The sequence below is a fragment of the Oncorhynchus gorbuscha genome, linkage group LG25, assembly GCF_021184085.1.
Source record: "Oncorhynchus gorbuscha isolate QuinsamMale2020 ecotype Even-year linkage group LG25, OgorEven_v1.0, whole genome shotgun sequence".
NCBI classification, from domain to species: Eukaryota; Metazoa; Chordata; class Actinopteri; order Salmoniformes; family Salmonidae; genus Oncorhynchus; species Oncorhynchus gorbuscha.
In genome coordinates this window covers 3575068-3594966 of record NC_060197.1, presented here as the reverse complement: position 1 = coordinate 3594966, position 19899 = coordinate 3575068, and the positions used below count along the sequence as shown (strand labels likewise).

At 45.1% G+C, this 19899-nt stretch overlaps 1 protein-coding gene across 1 annotated transcript in view; it reads right to left on the bottom strand.

Annotated features, from left to right (window-relative positions):
* LOC124014226 (anoctamin-4-like) overlaps window positions 1-19899 on the bottom strand; it is a 68051-nt gene that overhangs the window by 12212 nt on the left and 35940 nt on the right. The window contains exons 5-16 of the mRNA XM_046329022.1: window positions 13803-13939; window positions 13334-13486; window positions 12259-12359; window positions 11612-11656; window positions 11376-11507; window positions 10816-10922; window positions 10423-10478; window positions 9819-9940; window positions 9443-9577; window positions 9044-9140; window positions 8076-8136; window positions 1055-1137 (exon numbers count right to left, since the gene is read on the bottom strand). Of these exons, the coding sequence (XP_046184978.1) occupies window positions 1055-1137; window positions 8076-8136; window positions 9044-9140; window positions 9443-9577; window positions 9819-9940; window positions 10423-10478; window positions 10816-10922; window positions 11376-11507; window positions 11612-11656; window positions 12259-12359; window positions 13334-13486; window positions 13803-13939 (1229 nt within the window). The remainder of the gene's footprint in view (window positions 1-1054; window positions 1138-8075; window positions 8137-9043; window positions 9141-9442; window positions 9578-9818; window positions 9941-10422; window positions 10479-10815; window positions 10923-11375; window positions 11508-11611; window positions 11657-12258; window positions 12360-13333; window positions 13487-13802; window positions 13940-19899) is intronic.

Sequence of the window (19899 nt, the reverse complement as noted above, 5' to 3'; positions counted from 1 at the left end):
AGCATTTGGATGATCCAGAAGAAGATTGGGAGAATGTCATATGGTCAGATGAAACCAAAATATAACTTTTTGGTAAAACTCAACTCGTTGTGTTTGGAGGACAAAGAATGCTGAGTTGCATCCAAAGAACACCATACCTACTGTGAAGCATGTTGGTGGAAACATCATGCTTTGGGGCTGTTTTTCTGCAAAGGGACCAGGACGACTGATCCGTGTAAAGGAAAGAATGAATGGGGCCATGTATTGGGGCCATGTATTGTGAGATTTTGAGTGAAAACCTCCTTCCATCAGCAAGGGCATTGAAGATGAAACATGGCTGGGTCTTTCAGCATGACAATGATGCAAACACACCGCCCGGGCAACGAAGGAGTGGCTTCGTAAGAAGCATTTCAAGGTCCTGGAGTGGCCTAGCCAGGCTCCAGATCTCAACCCCATAGAAAATCTTTGGAGGGAGTTGAAAGTCTGTGTTGCTCGTCAACAGCCCCAAAACATCACTGCTCTAGAGGAGATCTGCATGGAGGAATGGGCCAAAATACCAGCAGTGTGTGAAATCCTACAATGTGATTTTCTGGATTTTTTTTCTCATTTTGTCTGTCATAGTTGAAGTGTACCTATGATGAAAGCCTCTCTCATCTTTTTAAGTGGGAGAACTTGCACAATTGGTGACTGACTAAATACTTTTTTGCCCCACTGTATGCGATAGCAGAGAGAAGGACTAGAAATTATTTACAGGTTTCTTGCTGTTATTTATCCAGAGAAAAGAGATTTGGTTCGGGTGGAAAATCTCAGTAACCCAGTTCCCACTACTCATAGCTAGTCATAACCCGAGTGGGAATCTCAAGGCAATGCTCCCTCTTGTAATATTTTGTATATTTCAGCAAAGTGGAACGTCCCTAGGACCTTCATGGTATGATTGTTAAAATCTTATAAGAAATGTATTTTTAAAAAATCACTAAAAAATCTGAAAAATTCTTCTTGCCAGAAACACACACAAGTTTTGCCTGGGAGATTATTTCTAATTTGATGATGCGGATCATAATGAAGATATATTTACCTCCTCTTCCTCCCAGTCAATTAGGTCCCAGTCATACGCAAGGACCGCTCGCCGCCTCTTCCAGAACTCGAGAAACACGGTTGCTAAAATACACAACTAGGTTAGTGTTTGAGGGTTGTTAGGACTAGGTGAGTATGTGTCATATTCAATGTGGGACAAATATGTACACTTGTGTTCAAGCTATAAAACAATGTTGGCAATGTATTACAAACAGAATCATTTAAATTCAACCATCTCTTGCAATGCTGCCAAAAACAGGAACCCTTTAAATTCAACCATCGCATTCTTTGTCGAAGGAAGGTTGTTTTGCATAACTTAAAATGATTAGAAGTTCTACACATTCAGATAAGACAATAATACAAGTATTTTGCAGCAGGGTTGCTGGGTGCCAGGATACATACTGTTACTTCAGTTATCTAAAATCGTTCACTAGTTTAGCTATTTAGGATGGTCACAATAGGTCATTTCACCAACAAGCCATTGCTGCCTTTAAAGCACTGAAGAGAGAGAGGAAAGGTTCTCCTGAATAAGGTCATTTTGATGCCAACCTGTTTACCAGTGTGTCACTTGACAATCAGAGCAATATCTCTTTGCAGAGGCTGGACTAAGATCAGTTAAACTAGTAGCTCTGAATGGAAAGGCACATGTTTTAGTAGTTCCAGACAGTTGCACGAGGCCGGCCAGTGACTAGCGGTCTCTTTTGGTGGAAAGGCACATGTTTCTGCAGAGCCAGCAGCAGGGGAGCACACTTGAGAGGAATGTTAATGAAGTGATTTCAATGGGTATTCTACTGTAGGTGAATGCCAAGAAATAGTCAGTGTTGGACAACAGCAAGGCCCTGCAGCAAGATCCCCTGCTCTCCAGACAAACCCAGGTAGGTTGAGTTGTATACTTATTTACAGGCAGTCCAACGATACTGTATTGAAGGGATCATCAACTAGATTCAGCCGCGGGACGTTTTTTTCTTGAGCGGATGGTTAGGAGGTTAGAACATAACTACAAATAATTTGTAGACTGCAAAAAGACTGCCCAAACAGATTATGTTTGACTAAAACAATCATTTCAAACCTTGCTTGCATTTGTATATGATAACGTCCTGCCTCTCTATTATGCGTGAGAATACTTGGAAACAGATTTCTTAAATTAAAGTCACTTAAAGCTGATGAACTGTTTTCTTTTTTACAGTCTCATGTCCAACAATGAAAATTCACCACAAAAAAAAAGAAAACGTTTTTGCTCAGAAAACTTTGGGGGCCAAAAAAAAGCACCAGCGGGCCAAATTCGGCCCAAGGCCCGCCAGTTGGGGAACCATGCTGTATTAAGTATCTGAGGGCCTATGCAGTTATTTAGCCTTGATTAATCCCAAATGTATTTTGAAATGTTTTGCTTTATTGTCATACTTTTATACATGTGGTTGGTTCCACTTGTATGCACTTACATGATTATAAGTGTGTCTGGATATTGTGTCAGATAAATGACTAAAATGTAAATGTAATTGCACTACAGAAAACGATTGCAATCTACCAGTTGAAAGAGCACCGAATGCAGTTAGGTTGTTTATCACCTGTAGATTTTCCATAATTTGCTCTAGCAACAAAAACAACAAAAAGACTAAAAAGGTGAGTAGGCTATGGGATTGTTACAAAATAGTAGTGTGCTATTGAAGTGTAGCTAACATGTATTACTTACATGTTTCAGGTTTCAGGTTCATTTTTGCTACCTACTGTAACTGTTTCACGTTTTCAGCTGATCTACTTTGTTGCATGAAGTTGAGTGAAGCAGAGTTCACGCAATATATTTGTGTCACGCCCTGACCGTAGAGAGCTTTTTAATGTCTCTATTAGGTTTGGTCAAGGTGTGATTTGGGGTGGGCATTCTATGTTTCGTTTTCTATGATTTGGTGTTTCTATGTTTTGGCCGGGTATGGTTCTCAATCAGGGACAGCTGTCTATCGTTGTCTCTGATTGGGAACCATACTTAGATAGCCCTTTTTCTCTCCTTTCTTGGTGGGAAGTTGACTTTGTTTAGGGCACATAGCCTTTAGCTTCATGGTTTGTTTTTGTAATGGTTGGTGTTTTTGTTCGGCATCTTTTTTCCAAATAAAGAGAAAATATACGCTAACCACGCTGCACCTTGGGCCTCTCCTTTCAACAGCCGTGACAATTTGACCATTGAAGTACTGTAACTTTGTACCAAGGAGATGAAATCGCCAATTTGTAACTAATTAATTAAAGGCAGGGTTAGATCAAATATTTTTAGTAGACATTGCACTCAAGAGAATGATGAATGTTGGAGATTTAACCTAAATTTGACCCCATTATCCTACACATGAATCTCGCTAACACATTAGGGAAGAAATCCGCAATTGGCGAAACAGCACCACTGGCACCCCACCCGTTCTTGTTTTGAGGAAATAAGCATCCAGCATCGTACATACTCTGCTGTTCTCTCGCGCATGCAAAGATGTCCGAGGGGGGAAAAACAGTTTGTTGTTTTAAGTAACGTCTTCGTTGTTGTAATATCGCAAACAGATGTGACAGTTTCACTGCTGGATTCAAGCTTTAAGTACACGATGCCTAACATGCTGACCAGACCGGACACGTCGCATGCGCGAGTGTCGCAAAATAAATGTAGAAATCCATGTTATTCAATTATTGCACCCGCACTGCTCGCACGCGCCAACGAGCATCTGCGTTGCCAAGGGCTAAAATAGAAATCATTCCTATTTCTGACGCAGATCGCGCTGAAAGTCCTGCCTCTCTCATCTCCTCATTGGTTTATAGAAGCAGGTACCCACGTGCCATCTCCTCATTGGTTGTACCCAATGAGGGTATAACCAATGAGGAGAAAAGACAAAATGTACCCAAAGACAAAATGTTTTGCCGGTCATTGTGGTAAAAGTGAGTTAGATGCCAATCACCATATAAGTTCAAAGATGAAAAAGCCTGTAAGGAGGAGAGATGACTAGAAACGATTCGGCTAGCTAATTAACATTAACATTAGCTAGCAAGTGCAAGCTAACTAGCTAAATTGCCATGTTTAATGCTTTTCGACCTGTCCCCAAATTAATGTCAAAAGGTTCAGAGTTTGTTTTGATATTTTAACCTGTGTGTCGTGATCGCGTTTGTGGTGGGGGGGGGGGGAAATACATCTATGCACGATATCGCACGTGCGCAGCCGTTTTGGGTTCCATGTTAGTAAAGCCATCACAAACAACGACCACTGATCAACACGTGACCATTCAAACAGTGAACAGTATGACAAAAATCTTGACTCATGAAGTATGCAATCAGTAACCATAACGTGCATTGAAGAAACATGCAAACCCTACTGTCACAAGCTCTTATGAAGAATTATGACAGCCTCTGTCAAGTCCAAGTTGTTGTTATCTAAAGCAATATGTGGTTGACGCTACATGCTAATGTCTCCGTCTTGTCTAGATTGGTCCTGGTCCGGTGTAAAGGAGTAGAGCGATGGGCCGTCCCCAGAATGACAGCTTCTCTCTGGACCTTTCCCAGTCAGACGTCTGGGTCTGGCAGCCAGAACCCACGCCAACGGCGGGTGAGTGAATCACATACAGCTGAAGTCGGAAGTTGACATACACCTTAGCCAAATAAATTTAAAGTCAGTTTTTCACAATTCCTGACATTTAATCCTAAAACAAATTCCCCGTTTTAGGTCAGTTATGATCACCACTTTATTTTAACAATGTGAAATGTCAGAACAATAGTCGAGTGATTTATTTCAGCTTTCATCACATTCCCAGTGGGTCAGAAGTTTACATACACTCAATTAGTAGCATTGCCTTTAAATTGTTTAACTTGAGTCAAACGTTTTAGGTAGCCTTCCACAAGCTTCACACAATAAGTTGGGTGAATTTTGGCCCATTCCTCCCGACAGAGCTGGTGTAACTGAGTCAGGTTTGTAAGCCTCCTTCCTCGCACACGCTTTTTCTGTTCTTCCCACAAATGTTCTTTAGGATTGAGGTCAGGGCTTTGTGATGGCCACTCCAATACCTTGACTTTGTTGTCAACTTTGGAAGTATGCTTGGGGTCATTGTCCATTTGGACGACCCATTTGCGACCAAGCTTAAACTTCCTGACTGATGTCTTGAGATCTTGCTTCAATATCCACATGATTTCCCTTCTTCATGATACCATCTATTTGTGAAGTGCACCAGTCACTCCTGCAGCAAAGCACCCCCACAACATGATGCTTCCACCCCCGTGCTTCACGGTTGAGATGGTGTTCTTCAGCTTGCAAGCATCCCCCATTTTCCTCCAAACATAACGATGGTCATTATGGCCAAACAGGTCTATTTTTGTTTCATCAGACCAGAGGGCATTTCTCCCAAAAGTACGATCTTTGTCCCCATGTGCAGTTGCAAACCATAGTCTGGCTTTTTTAAGGCGGTTTTGGAGCAGTGGCTTCTTCCTTGCTGAGCGGCCTTTCGGGTTATGTTGATGTAGGACTCGTTTTACTGTGGATATAGATACTTTTGTAAATGTGTCGTCCATTATCTTCACAGGGTTCTTTGCTGTTGTCCTGTGATTGATTTGCACTTTTCACACCAAAGTACGTTCATCTCTAGGAGACAGAACGCGGCTCCTTCCTGAGCGGTATGGAGCCTGCGTGGTCCCATGGTGTTTACACTTGCATACTAATTGATTGTACAGATGAACGTAGTAACTTCAGGCGTTTGGAAAATGCTCCCAAGGATGAACCAGACTTGTGGAAGTCTACAATGTTTTTCTGGGGTCTTGGCTGATTTCTTTTGGCACTTCTTTTGTACACCTACGATTGACTCAAATGATGTCAAGTAGCCTATCAGAAGCTTCTAAAGCCAAGACATCATGTTCTGGAATTTTACAAGCTGCTTAAAGGCACAGTCAACTTAGTGTATGTAAACTTCTGACCCACTGGAATTGTGATACATTGAATTATAAGTGAATAATCTGTCTGTAAACAATTGTTGGAAAAAAATGACTTGTGTCATGCAAAGTAGATGTCCGAATCCATTTGCCAAAACTAGTTTGTTAACAAGAAATTAATGACTCCAACCTAAGTATACGGTAATGTAAACTTCCTACTTCAACTGTACATCAAGTGCTATATATTGCATGTGAAAATGGCCTAGAATGCACCTTGGAGCATTGCTCCGTTGTTTGTGTTGGTCAATTCATTCTTCTTGGATAAACTGAATTTAAATTGCTGACTTACAGTACAGTATTATATGTAGAGTGTGTAATGTATGTGGAAGTTAAATCCCTCTATACCATAAATTGCTCACCATAATAGATGAACGACAAGGAAATGTATAAGAGTGGTTTCCATTAGCCCCGAAGACAATGTCTGAATTTGCAGTGCAATCAATAATTGAAAAACTAAGAGTTACAGCTATTTTAATATGAGCACAGTCTGGCAGTGCACTCACCACCTCAGCTTTGGAAGTCACCTGAGAAGAATAGAAGATACATCACACAACTTGTATTTCTCATTTGAACTATCTGGAAAATAGAGGACTGGTAATATGGATTAGTGTTTGGGCAGCTGACAGTCAGGTATCTACAGTGTATTAAAGCCATTGTTCATGCCTATTGTTCAATTGTGTACGTTTCTGGAAAACAGATGGAAGAGGACTGGTGTGGAAGAGGAAATTCAATTTTTAATTTTACATGACCTGAACATGTCCTTGATATGATTGGTCTTTCTCAGAGTCTACTATCTGTGGTGATAAGCAGAAGTACCGGACTCATTTGAAGTGCATGTGAAACACCCCACCCATCCTTGGTCTGTATAAAATGTCTGTGGAGAACAAATAGCGAGTCAAATTGGTTTCCCCTTGCATGCATGCTCGTAATAAAGCTTTTTATATTGAGATCGAACTGCCTTTTTCCACCACACTGGTTACAGTCTACAACTTCTGTATGGTTACTTTGCTATACGTTGCAAAGGGCTTTGCCCTGGCCATTAGGAGCGCTTGTCCAAAGGGCTTGGCCCTGGCCATTAGGAGCGCTTTTCTAAAGGGCTTGGCCCTGCCATTAGGAGCGCTTGTCCAGAGGGCTTGGCCCTGCCATTAGGAGCGCTTGTCCAGAGGGCTTGGCCCTGCCATTAGGAGCGCTTCTCCAGAGGTGCTTGGTCTAATCTGGGTCCATTTCCCCAGGGACATTTTGGATAAACTGTAGACATTTGATCATCCCTTCCTCCATGTCAGTCTACCAGCTTTGCTCTCTTCCTTTATCTCACTCTTTCTCTTCCTAACTCTTTTTCCCCACCTGCCTTCTCACACAGCCACCCAAGTCTTCATTTGGCTGGCGCTTCTGTTGGCTTTTGGCCTGCAGTTCTACCTAGCTGTGTTCTGCCTGCTGAAATGCTGGAGTTTTGACACGAGGCTAAAGCAGGCTCTTAAAAACCTGCTCTCTACGGGGAAGCTCCTCACAACAGGTAGGTCTATTCCAGGGATGTTGCCTTGACAGTGCAGTGATCCATGAACTGACCAAGGCAAGTATGTAGTTTGACAAAAACTTTTGTTTTTGTTTTATCAAATCCACTGAGCACTTTCGATCTCACTACATTCTGAAAACAAAAGTTAAGCAGGTTGAAATGTGACCTTTCATTTGACTAAACAGGAGGCAATGTTAATAACACCTGTCTTCCATATGTTTCAGTCCCTTCCTCCATCATTCAACTTCCAGAGGACTTGAAGAGTGTGAAACCACCGGCTTACTGTCGTTATGACGTAGAAGTGGCTGAATCCTCCCTGCCTAGACCCTGCTGCTATGACGATGAGGAGGCCCGGCCCTGCACTAACTCTCCCTATACACCCTTTCCCTGGGATCTTGTGCAATGCTGAGGAGGACCCTGTAACACTTCGCTGTAAATACTGACACTTAAATATAGTGAGCATGGAATGCTGATCCATAAAACTGTTGAGTAAGTTACTTCTTAAACTTTATTTTTCAATACAATTAGATGTTTTAAATTGAACCTATCATATTTATACTAAATGATAAAAACTCACCCCACACAGCCATGAATACTGCAAAGAAAACTGTTGCTCCGTTGTCAAACAGATGGGTGACCTAAAGCCAAGAAACACATCAATAGCAATTGCTTAGAGAAATGATTTCTGAAAACATGAATTCAGTGCAAACACAAAGTAGTCACATTTGTATAGAAAGATATAGAAAGTCCTGTGTAAACTCAGTTGGTAGAGCGAGACGCTTGAAACGCCAGGGTTGTGGGTTCGATTCCCATGAGGGACCAGTATGAAAATGTATTCATTCACTACTACAAGTTGCTCTGGATAAGAGCGTCTGCTAAATGACAAAAATGTCAAGTAAAAAGGTTACCTTGCTAAATGTGTTATACTTATGTTACTGTGGCACAGCTCTGGAGTAGATGTGTTATACTTATGTTACTGTGGCATAGCTCTGGAGTAAATGTGTTATACTTATGTTACTGTGGCATAGCTCTGGAGTAAATGTGTTATACTTATGTTACTGTGGCATAGCTCTGGAGTAAATGTGTTATACTTATGTTACTGTGGCATAGCTCTGGAGTAAATGTGTTATACTTATGTTACTGTGGCATAGCTCTGGAGTAAATGTGTTATACTTATGTTACTGTGGCATAGCTCTGGAGTAAATGTGTTATACTTATGTTACTGTGGCATAGCTCTGGAGTAAATGTGTTATACTTATGTTACTGTGGCATAGCTCTGGAGTAAATGTTTGTCAAAAAATGCAATATTGTTTTAAAAAGTATATGACAAAAATCACTGTTCCTGGAGTGCTGCAGTGTACGCAGGCTTTTGTTTCAGCCCAGCTCTAACACAAAATAATTGTGGTCTAAATTTATGACCATTATTAGTTAATCATTTGAATCACACAGTGGCTCTCCAGGATCAGAATTAGCCACAACTGCCCTGATGTTTGCCAGCAGTGCTCAGTCTGGGGCAAACGTTTAACATGGTAGTACGGAAGTCACCTTGGCATAGATGCAGCTGTCTGAGAGTCTCAGGTAGGGGCAGTACTCGTCACATATGGGGCACATGATGATGTCAGTGGCCTGGCAGATTTCTTTACTGGAGAATCACAGACAACCTTTAGCCTGGTTCCATACACTCATCAATTCTTAGTGCATTTATCAGCCTGTGTCAGTGTTGCCACACGACTAAGGCATTGATAGCATTGGTAATAGACTTCTACCAGACTAAGGCCAAATATACACCAGTGTAAAGCATGCGTCTGTTTGGTATTTTTTCTAGTGGAAGAACAGAAGACCAAACATAGTGTTTTATACATATTTTTATCCTTCACTAAGGTAAAACAATGAGGTAAAACCTAATTAAAGAAGACCAATGAGTATTAGGTGAGCTCACATTACCTGACCTGGCAGTGGTCTAAGGTGAACCAGCCGTAGAGGAAGACCATGAGCCCAACCAGCGCCGCAGGGAACAGCATCCCAGTGTACCAACCCAGCCAGGCAAAATAGAGACCAATTTTCTCCCCAAAGTACCGCCTGACAACAACGCCAGGAGACAAACATGTCATTATGTACCACCACTGCAATGATGTGGCTTCATACGTTTTTAATGATCTAGTAAATTCACTCCTTCATTGATTAATTAATGTGGCTTTAATACACGTGGCTGGTGAAGTTGTGCTTGCAGGATCTAGGGACAACCTGCAAGGTCCAGATAATACATTGTATTAGACCCGTGATGTCCTTCTAGAGCAGGAGTGTGAACACAGTGTTGTACCTTATGAGGTCCAGTGGCTGGTACTTGTACCACACACCCCACCAGGCCCAGCATTCATACAGCAAGTGTCTGTGGTTCTCTGCCCCATGCGTCCGGATGGAGTTCTTACTTCTGTAGCTCCCCTGTTAACACACACACACACACACACACACACACACACACACACACACACACACACACACACACACACACACACACACACACACACACACACACACACACACACACACACACACACACACACACACACACACACACACACACACACACACACACACACACGTAATGTACCATCATAACTACAGATGTAGGATCTTAATTTGATCACTTTTTTTGTTGCTGACAGGAAATGAGAACTTGTAGCGTATTTGAGTTTTAAAAATGCTTCTAAAGTTGGTAATTTCCACTTTGAAATATCAGACTTGATTTGTCCCAATGAAAAATTTATCAACCCCTACAAAAATGTCCATTAAATAAATCAAATAATAATTCACATTTCCCGTTGCTGCAGGATTATTTTCCTGCTGTAGTGAACAGACTCAAATGAAGATCCAACACGTGATATTTCTCTTCCAAGCCAATGTGTGAAGTGTCATTGCATTACCTCATGAAGGGGAAAAGCTGCTTCGTATGAACTATTGCTCAAAAGACGATTCAGACCTGTAGCATAAACAAGAACATGAAGACACCGTCAATAACTCACCAGAGACATGCTGTATCTCAAACGTGGAACACATCTAGCATTGGACTTGTACTACTTGGAGAGGTGCCAGGAAGCCTACCGGTTAGGAGTGTTGGGCCAGTAACTGAAAGGTTGCTGATTCGAATCCCTGAGCCGACTAGGTGAAAAATCTGTCAATGTACCCTTGAGCAAGGCACTTAACCCTAATTGCTCCTGTAAATCACCCTGGATAAGAGCGTCTGCTAAATGATTACAGTGTAAATGTATTATCCAGAGGCCATTTGTAACTGTGTTAGACGATGATGACAATCTCACCCATTTTGTCTTTGCCCTCCTCATATTTGACCCTTTGCAAGATATGATGGACGATGCGACTCCTGGTGGCGTTGTTGAAGAACGTGTCTTTGTTGTGAATGGTGAAACTGTAACATAATATAGATACAGAAAAGGATCCTAGATCATATTTCTTCTAGACCTTTCCAGTCTGTTGGATTGATTGAGCTTTTGAAAAGCACACCATTTTGGCCTGATGTCATCTCAGTGCATTCTATACCAAAAAGGCCCCTAAAATTGGACCACACCCACAAGGAAATTTTGTTCATTTGTTTACATCGCAAAAATGTGGTACCCAAAACTAAGAATTGTCGTTTAAAGATGGAAGACATTGATTAATTTTCACCTTTAAGTTAGTAAGGAAAAAACATATACCAGACTGGTGGTGGTGGACACACACACACACACACACACACACACACACACACACACACACACACACACACACACACACACACACACACACACACACACACACACACACACACACACACACACACACACACACACACACACACACACACACACACACACACACTCACTGATGTATTCTGGAGCGACTGAAGGGGGCGGTAAAGCTCTCGTTCTCCTCCAGGTCAGGGAGGGTGTTGTTGTCAAACTTCATGGGTTTGCGAGGCAGCCATCCTCGAAATCTGTTGATTCTCTTCTCCATCCTGGATGGTGACAGAAAACCCCAAACCATATCACACACAGCCAGAGACCATTAACATTAGGGTTGTGCCCCAAAATTCAAATCAATAAATCAATTCGCACTCACCTACTCATGAACTTGTACCGTCGATGCATGTAGTAGATTTTCCTCCTGAAAACTCCCACAACATTATCAACTATTAAAAATCTCAGTGCATTAATGCATTGCAGTGGCCTGGGGTGGTCTAGCAGTCTAGGTCACTTAAGCCTCTGGAACACATGTACCGGTGCTCATATGTGTTAGAATGGTGAGAGTGCTCTAGAGGGGTCAGATTCTATCTAACAATCATGAAGAAGTACAGAAAATAAAAGTGCATTGCAAATAATTGTAGATTCATAGTATGAGAGCAAGAGAGAGCGAGAGAGAGCGAGACAGAGAGAGTCAGTGAGAGAGCGAGAGAGAGCGAGAGAGGGAGAGAGATAGAGACAGAGAGAGTCAGTGAGAGAGAGTGAGAGAGCGAGAGAGAGCGAGACAGAGAGAGTCAGTGAGAGAGAGAGAGAGAGAGCGAGACAGAGCGAGAGAGGGAGAGGGAGAGAGAGAGGGAGAGAGAGAGGGAGAGAGAGAGAGAGGGAGAGAGAGGGGATAGAGAGAGAGAGCGAGACAGAGAGAGTCAGTGAGAGAGAGAGTGAGAGAGAGAGACAGGCAGTGTCTGTCGATGTGATTTATGTGTGTGAGTGTCTGGAACTACAGAGGCTGTGTGTTCGTCTCCCCACCTGAACGGCATCCGAATGTTCATAAGCTCTGCGTAGCGACACAGCACCTCCCAGGGAGCATGCAGCTTCAGGAAGATCACATCACTGTTGCACACAGACAACTGTTTAAGGGGAAAAGACATTAGAAGTATTACGTCCTGTTGATAATATTTCTTAGAACAGTTTCTTAGCACGTGAAAAAATGTGAATAATATCAAATCTAATGTTTTAAATGAAAATGTTTCTATTCTATTCTAAATCATGTTGCCACACATGTATCGAGCTTCAGTAGATTTGACTTTATTTGGATCTCTTTTAGTCCTCATTTGGACTAATCTTCAAGAGTAGAGGTTTATGGACTTCATACCTGGACGTAAAGAGGAAAGGGACAGTTGAAATATTGATTTTCTTTTCTCTCTCATCATTTCCTGTGACATCAATTTCCTGTGACTGTTCTCAGAACAGTTAACGGGCCTTCACTGTCATGGCTGTGGAATAGTTTTTACTAGGATCTTTTTACTAGGATACCAAACTATGTGAGTTTGATTTCTTCAAAATCCCAGTAGCACAGTTATATAGTCAGTACTGCATTCTCTGATTATTTCAAGCAGAATTCTGCCTTGCATCTTGTTGTCATCCTAAGTAGTCTGACAGCAAATGATGCTGTTAAAAGAGAGAAGAAGCATAGTCTCTTTGAATGCTCCATATGATGACCTTGATGCTACTGCGTCAGCACACTAGGCATCAGCCACTCACACACATGCAAAAGCGCACACACACACATACACACACACACACACACACACACACACACACACACACACACACACACACACACACACACACACACACACACACACACACACACACACACACACACACACACACACACACACACACACACACACACACACACACTCTCAGCACAATTGCTTACCTGCTCCTTCTAAACAGGATTGAGGATGAAACTTGCCATCAGCACATTTGTATTGGTTTATGAGTGACAGGCAGAGCTTCAGTGACTATTGTAATACTGTCATACTATAATATACTGTTACTGTAGTAGTATGTTACTGTAATACTCCGTAGTACTCGCCTCCTTCTCCATCTGCAAGCCCTCGGCCCGGATGTTGCGCTCAAATATTTCCCTCTTCTCCGACTGTGGACCAGACTTCCTGTAAACCAGGATGTAGTCGATGTGGCACTTGCCATCGCTGAAGCACAAGCCACTGGACCTACTTCTCCCTACCTGGGGAGAGAAACAGAGGGAGGGAGTAACCACTATAAGGTTGTTTTGACCCAAAGTGACTTTAATATATTTTACCATTAGCACTGCTTAACATTTACAGAGCTAAAGTGCTTTGCTCATAAGCACAAGATCTAAATATGCCCTTCCAAGGGTTATATATCACACTACCGTAGTAAGAAACCAATGAGCTCACCCTAAGAAGACTAAACGTCTTTACAGATCCCCCAAGGAGGATAAGAATAACACTGATAGCAGCCAGCTCCAACCCACAATGACCATACGTGGTTTATGGACACACCTGTATTTGACCTCTCACCTCTGGTGCCGGGTCAGTCCTGGTGTTGTCGTCCAGGATGCTACTGGTCCCGGGGTCGAGCAGGGTCGAGTCGCAATCTTTGGACGGAGTGCTCAGTCCCTCCAAACTCTCCATGAACAACTTCACATCCTTCAAAACTGGTCAGAACATCAGCAGAAAACTCTGCGTCATTGGTCAAACCCTCAATATGTTTCTGATTCTGTAGACACCTACATTACTTCCTAAATTACTTAATCTCACAAAAAAATTAACAAAGACAAAAATCTTTAAAAAAATGTTTTTAAAAATGAAGTGCATGACTACCACTCAGATTTCAACTTCACAAAAGTTTTTTTTGTCTCATAAAATTTGCTCTTAAAAAATATGCTGGGGCCTCCCGGGTGGCACAGTGGTCTAGGGCACTGCATCGCAGCGATAGCTGTGCCACCGGAGACTCTGGGTTCGCGCCCAGACTCTGTCGCAGCCCGGCCGCGACCGGGAGGTCCATGGGGCGACACACAATTGGCCTAGCGTCGTCCGGGTTAGGGAGGGTTTGGCAGGTAGGGATATCCTTGTCTCATCGCGCACCAGCGACTCTCGTGGAGGGCTGGGCACAGTGCACGCTAACCAAGGTAGCCAGGTGCACTGTGTTTCCTCCGACACATTGGTACGGCTGGCTTCCGGGTTGGAGGCTCGCTGTGTTAAGAAGCAGTGCGGCTTGGTTGGGTTGTGTTTCGGGGGGACGCATGGCTTTCGACCTTCGTCTCTCCCTAGCCCATATTGTCATGTTTGTCATTTATTGTCATGTCTTGTCCCTGTGCTCCCCATGCTATTCGTTTCCCTCTGCTGGTCTTGTTTGGTTCTATCCTTCTCTCTCCCCCTCCCTCTCTCACTCTCTCGCTCTCTCTTCTCTCTGTCGTTCCGTTCCTGCTCCCAGCTGTTCCTATTCCCCTAATCATCATTTAGTCTTCCCACACCTGTTCCCGATCCTTTCCCCCTGATTAGACTCCCTATTTATTCCTTTGTGATCCGTTCCTGTTCCGTCGGTTCCTCGTATTGTATTCACCATGTTGTGATTGCGTTTCGCCCTGTCCTGTCGTGTTTTTTGCCGTGATTGTGTATCACCCTGTCCTGTCGTGTTTTGTGCCTTCATCAGACGCTGCGTGTGAGCAGGTGTCTCAGTCGACTACGGCCTGCGCCTACCCGAAGCGACCTGCAGTCTGTGGCCGCTTCTCCAGTTGTTTTCCCCTCTACAAATCTAGAGGATGTCAGTTATTCCGTTTTGAACATTATTAAACTCTGTTTCTGTTAAGTCGCTTTTGGGTCCTCTTTCACCTGCATGACAGAAGGAACCGACCAAGGAATGGACCCAGCGACTTCAGACGCTCGTTACACTGCCGTCGAGTTCCAAGGAGCCATGCTCGGCAGACACGAGCAGGAATTGTCTGCTGCTCGCCATGCCGTGGAGAACCTGGCCGCTCAGGTTTCCGACCTCTCTGGACAGTTCCAGAGTCTACGTCTCGTGCCACCTGTTACTCCCTGGCCTGCCGAGCCTCCAGAACCCAGGGTTAATAACCCACCTTGCTACTCCGGGCAGCCCACTGAGTGCCGCTCCTTTCTCACGCAGTGTGAGATTGTGTTCTCTCTCCAACCCCACACATACTCTAGAGAGAGAGCTCGGGTTGCTTACGTCATTTCACTCCTTACTGGCCGGGCTCGAGAATGGGGCACAGCTATCTGGGAGGCAAGGGCTGATTGCTCTAACAGATTCCAGAACTTTAAAGAGGAGATGATTCGGGTTTTTGACCGTTCAGTTTTTGGTGAGGAGGCTTCTAGGGCCCTGGCTTCCTTATGCCAAGGTGAACGGTCCATAACGGATTATTCCATTGAGTTTCGCACTCTTGCTGCCTCTAGTGAGTGGAACGAGCCGGCGCTGCTCGCTCGTTTTCTGGAGGGACTCCACGCAGCGGTTAAGGATGAGATTCTCTCCCGGGAGGTTCCTTCAGATGTGGACTCTTTGATTGCTCTCGCCATCCGCATAGAACGACGGGTAGATCTTCGTCACCGGGCTCGTGGAAGAGAGCTCGCATCAACGGTGTTTCCCTGCTCCGCATCGCAACCATCTCCCTCCTCTGGCTTTGAGACTGAGCCCATGCAGCTGGGAGGGATTCGCATCTCGAATAAGGAGAGGGAACAGAGGATCACCAACCGCCTGTGCCTCTATTGCGGAGTTGCTGGACATTTTGTTATTTCATGTCCAGTAAGAGGCCAGAGCCCATCAGTAAGCGGAGGGCTACTGGTGAGCGCTACTACTCAGGTCCCTTCATCTAGATCTTGTACTACTATGTCGGTCCATCTACGCTGGACCGGTTCGGGTGCTACATGCAGTGCTTTGATTGACTCTGGGGCTGAGGGTTGTTTCATGGACGAAGCATGGGCTCGGAAACATAACATTCCTTTCAGACCGTTAGACAGGCCTACGCCCATGTTTGCCTTAGATGGTAGTCATCTTCCCAGTATCAAATTTGAGACACTACCTTTAACTCTCACAGTATCTGGTAACCACAGTGAGACTATGTCTTTTTTGATTTTCCGTTCACCGTTTACACCTGTTGTTTTGGGTCACCCCTGGCTTGTATGTCATAATCCTTCTATTAATTGGTCTAGTAATTCTATCCTATCCTGGAACGTTTCTTGTCATGTGAAGTGTTTAATGTCTGCCATCCCTCCCATTTCTTCTGTCCCTACTTCTCAGGAGGAACCTGGCGATTTGACAGGAGTGCCGGAGGAATATCATGATCTGCGCACGGTCTTCAGTCGGTCCCGAGCCAACTCCCTTCCTCCTCACCGGTCGTATGATTGTAGTATTGATCTCCTTCCGGGGACCACTCCTCCTCGAGGTAGACTATACTCTCTGTCGGCTCCCGAACGTAAGGCTCTCGAGGATTATTTGTCTGTGTCTCTTGACGCCGGTACCATAGTGCCTTCTTCCTCTCCGGCCGGGCGGGGTTCTTTTTGTTAAGAAGAAGGACGGTACTCTGCGCCCCTGCGTGGATTATCGAGGCTGAATGACATAACGGTTAAGAATCGTTATCCGCTTCCCCTTATGTCATCAGCCTTCGAGATTCTGCAGGGAGCCAGGTGCTTTACTAAGTTGGACCTTCGTAACGCTTACCATCTCGTGCGCATCAGAGAGGGGGACGAGTGGAAAACGGCGTTTAATACTCCGTTAGGGCATTTTGAGTACCGGGTTCTGCCGTTCGGTCTCGCCAATGCGCCAGCTGTTTTTCAGGCATTAGTTAATGATGTTCTGAGAGACATGCTGAACATTTTTGTTTTTGTCTATCTTGACGATATCCTGATTTTTTCTCCGTCACTCGAGATTCATGTTCAGCACGTTCGACGTGTTCTACAGCGCCTTTTAGAGAATTGTCTCTACGTAAAGGCTGAGAAGTGCTCTTTTCATGTCTCCTCCGTTACTTTTCTCGGTTCCGTTATTTCCGCTGAAGGCATTCAGATGGATTCCGCTAAGGTCCAAGCTGTCAGTGATTGGCCCGTTCCAAGGTCACGTGTCGAGTTGCAGCGCTTTTTAGGTTTCGCTAATTTCTATCGGCGTTTCATTCGTAATTTCGGTCAAGTTGCTGCCCCTCTCACAGCTCTTACTTCTGTCAAGACGTGTTTTAAGTGGTCCGGTTCCGCCCAGGGAGCTTTTGATCTTCTAAAAGAACGTTTTACGTCCGCTCCTATCCTCGTTACTCCTGACGTCACTAGACAATTCATTGTCGAGGTTGGCCTTCAGAGGTAGGCGTGGGAGCCATTCTATCCCAGCGCTTCCAGTCTGACGATAAGGTTCATCCTTGCGCTTATTTTTCTCATCGCCTGTCGCCATCTGAGCGCAACTATGATGTGGGTAACCGTGAACTGCTCGCCATCCGCTTAGCCCTAGGCGAATGGCGACAGTGGTTGGAGGGGGCGACCGTTCCTTTTGTCGTTTGGACAGACCATAAGAACCTTGAGTACATCCGTTCTGCCAAACGACTTAATGCTCGTCAAGCTCGTTGGGCGTTGTTTTTCGCTCGTTTCGAGTTTGTGATTTCTTACCGTCCGGGTAGCAAGAACACCAAGCCTGATGCCTTATCCCGTCTGTTTAGTTCTTCTGTGGCTTCTACTGATCCCGAGGGGATTCTTCCTTATGGGCGTGTTGTCGGGTTAACAGTCTGGGGAATTGAAAGACAGGTTAAGCAAGCACTCACGCACACTGCGTCGCCGCGCGCTTGTCCTAGTAACCTCCTTTTCGTTCCTGTTTCCACTCGTCTGGCTGTTCTTCAGTGGGCTCACTCTGCCAAGTTAGCGGGTCATCCCGGTGTTCGAGGCACTCTTGCGTCTATTCGCCAGCGCTTTTGGTGGCCGACTCAGGAGCGTGACACGCGCCGTTTCGTGGCTGCCTGTTCGGACTGCGCGCAGACTAAGTCGGGTAACTCCCCTCCTGCCGGTCGTCTCAGACCGCTCCCCATTCCTTCTCGACCATGGTCTCACATTGCCTTAGACTTCATTACCGGTCTGCCTTTGTCTGCGGGGAAGACTGTGATTCTGACGGTTGTCGATAGGTTCTCTAAGGCGGCACATTTCATTCCCCTCGCTAAACTTCCTTCCGCTAAGGAGACGGCACAAATCATTATTGAGAATGTATTCAGAATTCATGGCCTCCCGTTAGACGCCGTTTCAGACAGAGGTCCGCAATTCACGTCACAGTTTTGGAGGGAGTTCTGTCGTTTGATTGGTGCGTCCGTCAGTCTCTCTTCCGGGTTTCATCCCCAGTCTAACGGTCAAGCAGAGAGGGCCAATCAGACGATTGGTCGCATACTACGCAGCCTTTCTTTCAGAAACCCTGCGTCTTGGGCAGAACAGCTCCCCTGGGCAGAATACGCTCACAATTCGCTTCCTTCGTCTGCTACCGGGTTATCTCCGTTTCAGAGTAGTCTGGGTTACCAGCCTCCTCTGTTCTCATCCCAGCTTGCCGAGTCCAGCGTTCCCTCCGCTCAAGCGTTTGTCCAACGTTGTGAGCGCACCTGGAGGAGGGTGAGGTCTGCACTTTGCCGTTACAGGGCACAGACGGTGAGAGCCGCCAATAAACGCAGGATTAAGAGTCCAAGGTATTGTTGCGGCCAGAGAGTGTGGCTTTCCACTCGCAACCTTCCTCTTACGACAGCTTCTCGTAAGTTGACTCCGCGGTTCATTGGTCCGTTCCGTGTCTCCCAGGTCGTCAATCCTGTCGCTGTGCGACTGCTTCTTCCGCGACATCTTCGTCGCGTCCATCCTGTCTTCCATGTCTCCTGTGTTAAGCCCTTTCTTCGCACCCCGTTCGTCTTCCCTCCCCCCTCCCGTCCTTGTCGAGAGCGCACCTATTTACAAGGTACATAAAATTATGGACATGCGTTCTCGGGGACGGGGTCACCAATACCTAGTGGATTGGGAGGGTTACGGTCCTGAGGAGAGGAGTTGGGTTCCGTCTCGGGACGTGCTGGACCGTTCGCTCATCGATGATTTCCTCCGTTGCCGCCAGGATTCCTCCTCGAGTGCGCCAGGAGGCGCTCGGTGAGTGGGGGGTACTGTCATGTTTGTCATTTATTGTCATGTCTTGTCCCTGTGCTCCCCATGCTATTCGTTTCCCTCTGCTGGTCTTGTTTGGTTCTATCCTTCTCTCTCCCCCTCCCTCTCTCACTCTCTCGCTCTCTCTTCTCTCTGTCGTTCCGTTCCTGCTCCCAGCTGTTCCTATTCCCCTAATCATCATTTAGTCTTCCCACACCTGTTCCCGATCCTTTCCCCTGATTAGACTCCCTATTTATTCCTTTGTGATCCGTTCCTGTTCCGTCGGTTCCTCGTATTGTATTCACCATGTTGTGATTGCGTTTCGCCCTGTCCTGTCGTGTTTTTTTGCCGTGATTGTGTATCACCCTGTCCTGTCGTGTTTTGTGCCTTCATCAGACGCTGCGTGTGAGCAGGTGTCTCAGTCGACTACGGCCTGCGCCTACCCGAAGCGACCTGCAGTCTGTGGCCGCTTCTCCAGTTGTTTTCCCCTCTACAAATCTAGAGGATGTCAGTTATTCCGTTTTGAACA